Source organism: Parathielavia appendiculata, assembly GCF_033297405.1.
Source record: "Parathielavia appendiculata strain CBS 731.68 unplaced genomic scaffold N657scaffold_26, whole genome shotgun sequence".
NCBI lineage: Eukaryota > Fungi > Ascomycota > Sordariomycetes > Sordariales > Chaetomiaceae > Parathielavia > Parathielavia appendiculata.
This window is the reverse complement of record NW_026944245.1, coordinates 78,423-88,091: the sequence shown is the minus strand read 5'-3', so window position 1 is coordinate 88,091 and position 9,669 is coordinate 78,423. Positions and strand designations below refer to the sequence as shown.

The following is a 9,669-nucleotide window of genomic DNA, read 5'->3' as shown; positions in this document are numbered from 1 at the left end:
AGGGAAGAGGTCAGGGACAGGGAAGAGGTCAGGGACAGGGAAGAGGTCAGGGACAGGGAAGAGGTCGTGGACAGGGACGAGGTCAGGGACAGGGAGAGGCCAGCAAAATAGAGTAGAGGAGACCCAAAAAGGTACTGTAAAGATCCTGCGTCTAGCGCAGCCATACAGCTCGGGACGCCAGCGCCGGACACCCCCTAGGCTAGTTGACAGATAGGAATAGATGCCTGATTTCCTTGCGATAGATCCCCAAGGCCACAATACACATTATCCCCAAACGCTCAAACCGATCTTTTTGCTCTGGATTTTTTTTTTGGCCGAGCCTCAGCCTGCCACAGGTGTGGCGGAATTCCGGGGGTCTGTGCGGACCCCGTACAATTAGGTCGGCGACCCCGTACAATTAGAGATACTTTAACTAAAGAGGCACTCGATTCCACTAGAGGGTCCCAGAAAAGGATGCAATCCGGGTCTGCGAGCTCGGGCAGCAGGGCCCTGACAAACCGCTCCCTCATGCCTAGCGTGGGAAAGACCTTGACTTCCCTACGCGAGACGTATATTCCGGACTTGCCGTCTTCGGAGTCCGGCCCTTTGTGCGGAATATGAAGCGGCTGAGGAATCTCGCTGTCACGCAGTACAGTCCGTACATCTCCGGGCATTACTTTGATACACTGAGGAGGAAAATGAGGAAATGGAGAGAACGAGAGATACGGTTGAAAGAAAGTAATCCATAGAAAAATGGAAATGATTAGGAAAAATGGAAGGAACTGGCATAGAAGGGAATAACTTGAAGCAGTCTCTATCGTTTCCTATGTTCCTATCACCACATATGGATAATAGAAGGCTACTTTCAGTTACTGGATACAGATAGCTAGAAAGGTACTGTACTTTCAATTAACTACCGATAATGGAAAGAGTCACTTGCAAATCATGTTCTTTGTGTGATGCCAGCCGTGCTATTGCTTTCGGTGGAATTTGACTCACAGACACGGAGGTGGCTGTGGCTTGCAGACAATGTATACCAAATGACTCAAAAGACTGTAATCTGTAGGCAGCAGTGTATATATTCCCCCATCTGGCGTATCAAAGCACTCATTGAACCGCTTTCGTTTCCACAACCGATGCTGCCTCAGCCTGGCACCAGGATGGTCAAACCGCCCAGTGTGGTGTTGGCGCCGATCATTGCCCTCAATTTGGGTCTACGCGCGGCTTTGCCCATATTCCGTCAGCATCCGCGCCTGGATCGTACACCGAATGGCGGGTTGGACATCCTCTCTTGGCCAGGCCTTTGAACTGCCTTGCCCGAGAGATTTCACAGCTGAAAAGCGCCGAGCAGTTACCACCAATGGCTGACCCTCTAAGCTCCAAGACCGACCAGTTTGATCCAAATGTCTCAGGTTGGCATCGGTCCAGCCAGGCAATCCTGGCCCCGCCCAGGATACAGCCCCGTTGACGCGTTGGCAGTGCCGCCGAGCTCTGCCATGAGCCCCTGAACGTTTCCGTCAACGGCCAACCCTTGCGGAACCGTTGGCAAAAGGCTCGGTTGTTCGTACAAGTTAATTCACGAATTCAGTAACCGCAGAAGTCACGGATATAAGCAGCATTACAATATAATTACCTAACTAGAGGGCACCGCATTGCCGCCTAGGCGGACATCTCACACATTTCCATTGCACCTAGAACTCAACGAACGATACCACATTTATATGCAACAGCCACTGACAATGGCCGAGCAAGTGTAGGGCGACATATAGTTTGCGTATGTTAGGTAGTCAAATGCAAAATACCAGACACAAACACGTGAGCCCCTCTCTCTCCGTCAACACACCTTGACCGAAATCAAAAGTCACAGCAGATGAAGTCAACCCCGCCAGGGCAGACCTCCTCTGTGGGGTACTTAGATCAGCCTCTGGCTCAGGGTTATTTGTCATGGCACCAGACGGTTTCGTCTCACCTCTGCGGACGGTTCCGCGATTTGCGATGCAGCCATTCCGCCACATACAGCCAGTCGAGCTATCCAGGCCGGGGCAATTGTCCCAAACCCAACAACCCCAAACGTTGTCCGGATCGCTTGGGCACGGCCAGTCGCCCGGGGAGCCCTGGATAGGGTCGCCACCGTAGCGCCTGCACTCGTTATTGTCGATGCAGATGCACCGGTCGTCGTTCCAGGAGCCAGAACAACGACCGCCGGCCGCGAAGGCGCTGGTCGGGAGGAGGAGGGCAGAGAAGAGAGCGATAACCTTCATGTTGGGCTTGTGGTGCAGTGGTGTGGTTATGGAAGAGTCAGGTATGCTTTTACAGGGGCCATGGTCAGGACAGTGTGCTGAGTGCTGGAGGTGTTGGTTAAATAGGCTCAAGACTTGACTCTCTCCATGTCTTTGGAGATTATGTTGGGATCATCAACGACCCCCTTCACCAGTGTTCGGGTCATCATCCAGACCGTCGGGTTTACTTGTTGGGGTTGCCAAGTGGCCAATCCGAAAACTTGGTAGCTCAATAATCACCGCCAGGCGACGTGTCAGTATACCGCAAGGTAGGACGGAGTTGTCAATGGCCGGAGTCGTGGCTCGGATGCTGAGACACGTCGTCTCTTTCAGGAAGGTGGTGCTCCCCAATGGACGGCTGCAGCGGCCACTACTATTGTTTTCCACTCCGCCTCTCTTGGGCTTGCAGCCTGCATGTAACGTCCTATGTACTGTAACGGTACTTAGTAGTTTATAGGGCTGAAGTAAACCATTTGTCATCGAGACCGCTCTTTAGCTGCCTAGACCTGCCACATCAAGTCACCATCACGAACACTTCTCAGCCCGCCAAGGTAATAAGTTAGGTACCGAGGGACCTTGTTGGTCGTTGGAGATTGTAAGACGGGCTATTGTTTGCTCGTGTCCGACCGAGCGATTCGGCCGACCGAGCTGAAAAGAAACAGGTGCGAAAGCTTCAAGCGCTCAGCCTTTTAAACAGGGGTTCAGGTGAAGGCACGGGGTATCACCACTGGCGGGCTGCGGCCAGTAAGGTTGGATGAGCGGCCCGCAACCATCATATCTTTGGATTCTCACCGACCGAGCCAAACTACCTTATTACTCTTGGGGTATTTAAGCAGCAAGATGCCCAATGTCAGGTCCATTTCTGAGACTGGCAGTTCCCAGCCAGCGAAAAGTCAAAGACACAAGAACTGATCACTGCCAGAACATCACAATGGTCGAATTAAAGTCACTCTGGTCTGCCCTCACCCTTCTCGCGGCACTGGCCCTCGCTGCTCCTCCTGAGGAAAGCGTCTTTGGCCGAGCTATTGGGGACAGGTGCACGGGCACTGAAGGCGCCGGCACATGCCAGACGACGTCCAACTGTCGAGGCATCTCATATCCGCAGCCGTTCTGCCCCAATGATCCGGATGATGTCCAGGTGAGTGATTAACGGGCTTCTTTCGCAAGAGCAATGCCTGGGTTGGAGGATCACTAACATGGTCACAGTGCTGCGTCGAGATTCCCTGCAAGGTCGGTGACAAGTCGGGCTTCTGCCGCAGCGTCGCCTACAACGGCTGTCCCGACGGAACCTTCGACCCTGGCAACTACTGCCCTGGGAGCCAGGACATTCAGTGCTGTCTCAAGAGGACCCAAACCGGCACCGTCGGTGAACGAATGCTGACCAAAGCGATGGAGGCAGCTGGTTTGCCATGTAAGACATTCCCTCTTCCTTATTCAACTTCGGTTTGTCCTATCAAGGACCAAGCCAATAAAGTCCACAGATACCTGGAATGGCGGTTCCTGCAGCGGACCGACCCGCGGTGATGACGGTGAGCTCGGCTTCGACTGCTCCGGTCTCGTTTCGTGGGCCCTCTGCCAAGTCACCGGCCGCAACCTCTTCGCGACGACACAGAACCTGCGTAACACGCATAATATGTATTGCGCTTCCCAAGCAACGCTGGGGTATGCAAAGTACCCGTATTCGCAGCGCAAGAAGGGAGACGCCGTCTTCTTTGGAAACGCTTGTGACTGCGCGGTCTGGAATTCGATTCACCACGTGGGTCTTATCACGACGGACGGCGGGGACACGTTGTGGAATGCTCCGAATGATCGGATCAACAAGGTAATGGCCATGAAGATCTCTGACTTCAACGAGACTCCCTGCCCATATGTTGTTAGGTTTACTTGAGATGCACCGGCGGGGTCCACTCTGAGAAGCCATCAATTCTTTCGTAGCTGTGGCCACTCTATAATTAACCACTGACGTTACCAACTGATAAATTTCAAATATGGGGTCGAGTCTGTTCTGCTGCATCGTGTCCGCTGGCTGTCATCCAGCTGCGACACAAATTCCGAGGCCGCGAAATGCTCCATGTAGGTACCTTACCGTCCCTAACGGGGTCGAAACATTGCATGAAGATGTTGCACAGGACCACTGGTAAGTGAACCCGAGAGTGGCAATCCACCCCTGGGGGCTCCGCGTCTGGAACAGCTCAGCTGCCGGCCTCGATGTGCGGAGAAGCGGGGGCATGTTAGCAGACACCAACAAGCCAAGAAACTCAAACCATCTGGGCGCACACATTTACACACCGGCTGCCGACATGATGGGGGATACTCCTATTTCCTCAAATCCCATACGAGCCTGTCGCAGCACACGGCTGGGCGCCCCAGGTTGTCCACCCCCTAATTACATCCCTATTCTACTGCCCTTCGCACTTACCAACAACAAAGCTTATCCACCACCCGAGGGATCTTGCGTTCCCACCTAACACATTCGAAAGCCACCAAGTCGCCACAAGACACCACATGGCATGCAACCATGCCCCTGAGCATGATCATAATTGTCGGCGCCGGCCCCTCTGGCCTGCTCCTTGCCCTCCCCCTCGCCCGCGCCAACATCTGTCACCCTCCTCGAGCAAACAGCATCCCTCGACACCGAACGCGCGCAAGCCACCACACGACCGAGTCCTGCATCGAGTTCGGCCGCGCCGGCATACTGGACGATGTCCGTGCGGAAGGGTTCACGCCTGATGGCGTGTCCTGGCGGAGGTTGGATGAGAAGAAGACGAGGATGGTGCATCTGCGGAATGTGATTAATGATGGAAAGTGGGGAGGAGGGGGAGGGGAGGTATAAAATTGTTCTTTTGCCGCTTCATCGGTTAGATAAGATTCTTGAGAGTCGTGTTCTTGAGCAGTCCTCGGCGGAGATTAAGTATGGGTGTAAGGTTGTGGAGCTTGGAGAGGAGGGGAGGAGGGGAAAGGCGTGGGTGAGGGCGGGAAAGGAAGGTGGTGGGAGTGAATTGGTGGAGGGGGAATATGTGGTTGGCTGTGACGAGGCAAATAGCACCGTACGGAGGAGGCTGTTTGGGGAAATGGTATTTCCGGGGTTTACGTGGAACGAGCAGATTGTGGCGACGAATGTGGATTGTAACTTTGGGCCGTATGACTGTGATGATAGCCTGTTCTTTGTGCATTCGGAGCATTGGTGAGTGCCGTACCTCCTCGAGCCTCGGAAGTAAGGGGTTGTGATTTGTGTGGGATGGCTGACAACAACAGGCACATGGTGGCACGGATTCAGACAGATGGCTTCTGTCGGGTGACATATGGCGACGTTGGCGGTTTCACATACGAGCAGCTTAAGGAGCGGCAGCCCGGTAGGTTCCAAGCTTTCTTGCCCGGCAACCCCAACGCCGGACAAGTACGAACTGGTCAACTTCAGCCCGTACCGGGTCCGCCAGCGGTGTGTGGACGAGATGCGAGTCGGCCGGTTTTCTCCTGGCGGCAGACGCGGCGCATCTGTGTAACCCATTGTCTGTCTCTAGGTGCGAAACTCTTAAAAAAGATCGTCCACTGATTTTTTATAGCGGTGGCATGGGTTTTACAGGAGGCATCGCCGACGTCGGCAGCCTGTACGACAGTCTCGTGGGCATCCACACGGGCCAGGCCGATGACTCGATCCTCGACAAGTACGGCGGGGTTTGAGGGAGAGTCTGGCACGACATCATCAACCGATATCTTCAGAACAGGACAAGTTGTTGAAGTATACCACTCCGTATGAGGCCATGGAGAACGACCCTTTCTCCAAAATGTTCAAGAGGATGCAGGAGCCGAGTGAGGGAACGGAGGAGGGGCATAAGTAAGTAATTTCCTCTTCGGGATTTCACAGGCACCTGACGAAACTACGGAATGGAAATCACCACTTCAGGCTATCGAGAGAGCCTCGACGAGACTGCCGGAATGGGAAACCACTACTTTAAGCTATTCCCTTCCCGGTGAACAAACATCAAGGGTCGCCCTCGCAGGCGGCCGGGCATCGCAAAACTTGGGAGACTGGTTCTTTTCAATCAGCTTTCTCCTTTGCAGCACCGTGGTCAACTGGCAGCAAGACTGGTGGATCAGGGCAGGTTAGTGGCGGTTCGAGGCCGTTGAAGGCTATGCCGGCATGCTAGTTCTCGCCTAGCGCGGCGGCTCTGCGAGACATGGTCGGCACTACGGCTTCGGCCTTGTGGGGAGACCCTCGTGTGCAACGGGAAGCTGGAAGTCGGAGTTGCGCCTGGCGGAAGGTGGGCCGTGGTGGCTATATTGGACCGAGGGGAGGGCAGCTCCGAAGATCGCCAGTTCGAACGCCAGCATGCTTCCGGGAACTGCTCTCTCTATAACTCCCGACATCTTCTGCAAGCCGATAACGCGCGGTATCACTGGTAACGCAATGGCAACAGTCTGTCTCGACATCCAGATCTTTTACAACCCCACTGTAGCGACAGGCCCCGAGCCTGCGAGCCGCGGTCCTCTGGTTCGGAAGGGGAAGCCTTCTGCAGCTATCTTTGGGGCACCTTTACATCCGCCACCGCCGCTCCAGGATGCGCACGATCCTCAACACAGCAGTGCTGGGAAGTCACAAGACAATGCGGTCCTGATCGCCAGTGGTGGCGAGTCTGATGACGATCTCGACGATGGCCGATCCAACGCGTCTTTCCCGCCGCTTGAGGAGCTACTAGCAGTTGCACATAATAAGGTTAAATCCCGTAGTGCTAGCACAGGTATATGCCTAAATCTCGCATCCCTAGGCAGGCCAGTACGTTGACATGTCTGAGCAGGCAAAAGTGTCGACGGCAAAAGTGTCGACGGTGCTTCCAACAAGAGCGACGCGCCAGAGCCTTCAGTCACCATTGGGCCTGGCCTAGACGACGAGTTTGCAAACCAGCAGCGACGGAGAGGTAGCCTAGGGCTCCCTTTGAAGTCATTGGCGAGCTCTCCTGAGACTGCGCACGCGACGCAGACCCAACCCGTTCCGGCCGGCTGTGCTGCGTTTGAGCCAGGACAGGCATCTACTCCCGACAACACCTCGCACAATACCACTGTTCCAGAGACGGACGCTGCTTGTCTCACCGAACACGATCCGAACATCATGCCGGTAGAACTCCCCGCTGTTTTCCTTCTTGGAGATACTGGCCAGTGTAAGGTCACGTCTTCAACACCGTGCCAGTGGTAAGATCGGCGACGCCGAGAAGGCAGGCACTAGTCACGGCATTGCCGGTGGGTTTACGTCAGCTCCTGCACAGTAATTCAGGGCAACGTAGTCGCGGGTAACAGCAAAGGGACATCGACAGAAAAAGGTGATAGAATACACGGTGCTTAGCAGAAATGAATTGGCAACAAAGCCGGTTGAGAAAGGAGAAAAAGGTGCAATTGCAAAAGGGATTGACATACACAAAAGAATCGCTAAATGGGTAGGGCATCAGATTGCGATTCTGTTGCTTGAAGGGTGTTCAGCTTCGAAGCTCAAGCGAAACTGGACGTTTTCCTGGAAAGCGGAATCGCAACGGTGGTGCTTTTCTGCCGGCAGAAAGCTACGTATCTATTTGTGCCTTAGGCCAAATCACGCTGGATCTGGGTCAGTTTGAGTCTGTAGCCTGAGGCAACCAAACGGGCGCGGTTTCCGGGATACGGAACCGCTTGATGCGGCGGCAGATGCACGTGGATTAAGCTGGATTAAGATTACCATCTGTAACGTTACTTCCTCCTCTATTATAAATCTCGATTTCCTCCATCATGATTTCACCCTAGCTGGGCTCTGAGGTCTCAAGTTGCCTACCTTACGATTACTCTGCTATCAACCAGCCCCAAAGGCTGTGCTAGCTTACGGCCCCAAATAAGATAGATGTTCTTCACCACCCACCCCCCCCCCCCCTCTTCTTTTCCCCGAAGAACCATTCTGGGCAACCTAATCTTGTTCTTCTTTTTCTTCAGAGCCTGTTGGCTGCAACATTTTACAGCATAAGTTACACCAGTGGATGTGCCCAGTTTAGTCCTAAGCTGAAACGTTGGCCGAAAATGCCCAGCAAGCAGGCCGCTGCGGACCCACGTCACAAACCACTGAAGAGGGCTCCGCAATAGGTACAGAGGCAGCCAAGACAGCGCGGTCCTTGGGCATAGAGTACGTGTGGATCGATCCGCTCTGCATCATCCAGAACGACAACGGCAACGCCGACTGGAAGCGCGAATCGGGCCGCATGGGGCAGGTTTACCGCAATTGATACCTTACTGTGGCCGCGTCCCTGGCAGTCGGCCAGTGGAGGTTGCTTTACGGCGATCGATGGGGATCTCGATCTCGAAGGCGTTATGTGCCGCCAAGTCCACCACTTCCCCGAGCCGGCGAAGGCAGGGGACGGTGCCCGTTTCCCTCTGGTATCACGAGCATGGGCATACCAGGAGCGCATGCTGAGCCCGTGGGTGGTTTACTATGGCCCAAAGGAGATTTCATGAGAATGCCGCGAGCTTCGGACGTGCCAGTGCGGGTTCGGGGAGGAGTTGGCATTGTACGAGGCCAACAACGTCCGGAAAAGCGACTTCCACAACATGATCTCCGAGTTCCGGTCGGACGAAGAGAACAGTCCGGAGAAAACTTGGCGCCATATGGTTTGTCAATATACAGCAGTCCAACTCACCTATCCCGGCGACACACTTCCCACAATCTCTGGTTTGGCAGACGAGATGCAGCGCAACAGCGGAGAACAGTATCTTGCGGGCTGTGGAAAGACACCTTGATGCGATGGTACCGGGAAAGCGTTCAGCGGGGAACAGCACAGTCTGCCGACGTCTACAAGCGCGATCCGACTTGGTCATGGGCATTGGTTGATGGGCCCGTCCTCTACCCCGGGGCACTACATTACCCGGCAAGCTGACCTGGCGCAAAGCCTGTCCAGTATGCTAAAGTTCTCGACGCCGAATGTTCCTTGGCAGGCCCGTCTCTCACTGGACAACTCACCAGCGGATTCATCGATTGCGGTGTCTCTTGGTTCCCGCCTGTTCACGCAATCGGTATCTGATCGTTCATGTTGGCTCGACATCCTTCTCCTCGCACCAGCGTTGGTATCCTGATGGGACGTGTAGCTCGGAGGAGCTAGTGGAGCAATTTTATATATATTATTCCTACGCCGCTGTGCCCTAGGGCGTGCCGGACCTTCAACAACTTACTATACAGGAAAACCGCGCCCTCGTGGGCCGGGTGAAAAACCCATATCGACAATCAAGGAAACGATCAGTGTGCGATCCTGCAAGTACAAAGTGGGAAGGCCTCTTGGCCTTCGAAGGAAAGGGTATCAGACTGCGAGCTCCAGCTCCAGCCTCCTGGCCAGACCGTACATCGGCAGTTTCCCCGAGTCCATCAGCCAGTCCAGGATCCTCCCCGTTAGCCGTGCAGCTTTGGGAC

At 54.5% G+C, this 9,669-nt stretch overlaps 6 protein-coding genes across 6 annotated transcripts; 4 read left to right on the top strand and 2 right to left on the bottom strand.

Moving 5' to 3' along the window:
- Positions 1 to 224: 224 nt before the first annotated feature.
- Positions 225 to 762, bottom strand: N657DRAFT_650119 (uncharacterized protein). Its single transcript, XM_062793876.1, has one exon. The coding sequence runs from the start codon at positions 651 to 653 to the stop codon at positions 279 to 281; it is 375 nt and encodes a 124-aa protein (XP_062643239.1). The 5' UTR covers positions 654 to 762; the 3' UTR covers positions 225 to 278.
- A 914-nt stretch (positions 763 to 1,676) lies between these two features.
- N657DRAFT_650118 (uncharacterized protein) lies at positions 1,677 to 2,463 on the bottom strand. Its single transcript, XM_062793875.1, has 2 exons — positions 1,949 to 2,463; positions 1,677 to 1,880 (listed from the first exon to the last, which is right to left on the bottom strand). The coding sequence occupies exons 1-2, from the start codon at positions 2,238 to 2,240 to the stop codon at positions 1,834 to 1,836; spliced, it is 339 nt and encodes a 112-aa protein (XP_062643238.1). The 5' UTR covers positions 2,241 to 2,463; the 3' UTR covers positions 1,677 to 1,833.
- A 703-nt stretch (positions 2,464 to 3,166) lies between these two features.
- Positions 3,167 to 4,261, top strand: N657DRAFT_650116 (uncharacterized protein). Its single transcript, XM_062793874.1, has 3 exons — positions 3,167 to 3,396; positions 3,465 to 3,669; positions 3,740 to 4,261. The coding sequence occupies exons 1-3, from the start codon at positions 3,190 to 3,192 to the stop codon at positions 4,144 to 4,146; spliced, it is 819 nt and encodes a 272-aa protein (XP_062643237.1). The 5' UTR covers positions 3,167 to 3,189; the 3' UTR covers positions 4,147 to 4,261.
- Positions 4,262 to 4,776: 515 nt separating this feature from the next.
- Positions 4,777 to 5,939, top strand: N657DRAFT_658988 (FAD/NAD(P)-binding domain-containing protein; the record flags this gene model as incomplete). Its single annotated transcript, XM_062794943.1, has 5 exons — positions 4,777 to 5,031; positions 5,072 to 5,442; positions 5,514 to 5,655; positions 5,718 to 5,767; positions 5,822 to 5,939. 5 exons carry the CDS (start codon positions 4,777 to 4,779, stop codon positions 5,937 to 5,939), a joined length of 936 nt encoding a protein of 311 aa, XP_062643236.1.
- Positions 5,940 to 6,666: 727 nt separating this feature from the next.
- N657DRAFT_684409 (uncharacterized protein) lies at positions 6,667 to 7,449 on the top strand (the record flags this gene model as incomplete). Its single annotated transcript, XM_062796676.1, has 2 exons — positions 6,667 to 6,997; positions 7,055 to 7,449. The coding sequence occupies 2 exons, from the start codon at positions 6,667 to 6,669 to the stop codon at positions 7,447 to 7,449; spliced, it is 726 nt and encodes a 241-aa protein (XP_062643235.1).
- Positions 7,450 to 8,564: 1,115 nt separating this feature from the next.
- Positions 8,565 to 9,282, top strand: N657DRAFT_256370 (uncharacterized protein). The gene has a single exon (XM_062786463.1). It carries the CDS (start codon positions 8,657 to 8,659, stop codon positions 9,140 to 9,142), a length of 486 nt encoding a protein of 161 aa, XP_062643234.1. The 5' UTR covers positions 8,565 to 8,656; the 3' UTR covers positions 9,143 to 9,282.
- The last annotated feature ends 387 nt before the right edge of the window (positions 9,283 to 9,669 follow it).

Excerpts from the sequence above, each read along its gene's own strand:
- N657DRAFT_650119 (XM_062793876.1), bottom strand. The coding sequence starts at position 653 with ATGCCCGGAGATGTACGGACTGTACTGCGTGACAGCGAGATTCCTCAG.
- N657DRAFT_650118 (XM_062793875.1), bottom strand. The coding sequence starts at position 2,240 with ATGAAGGTTATCGCTCTCTTCTCTGCCCTCCTCCTCCCGACCAGCGCC. Across the intron at positions 1,881-1,948 it reads TCGCGGAACCGTCCGCAGAG|AGGAGGTCTGCCCTGGCGGG; the intron begins GTGAGACGAAAC and ends AGTACCCCACAG.
- N657DRAFT_650116 (XM_062793874.1), top strand. The coding sequence starts at position 3,190 with ATGGTCGAATTAAAGTCACTCTGGTCTGCCCTCACCCTTCTCGCGGCA. Across the intron at positions 3,397-3,464 it reads ATGATCCGGATGATGTCCAG|TGCTGCGTCGAGATTCCCTG; the intron begins GTGAGTGATTAA and ends ACATGGTCACAG. Across the intron at positions 3,670-3,739 it reads GGAGGCAGCTGGTTTGCCAT|ATACCTGGAATGGCGGTTCC; the intron begins GTAAGACATTCC and ends TAAAGTCCACAG.
- N657DRAFT_256370 (XM_062786463.1), top strand. The coding sequence starts at position 8,657 with ATGGGCATACCAGGAGCGCATGCTGAGCCCGTGGGTGGTTTACTATGG.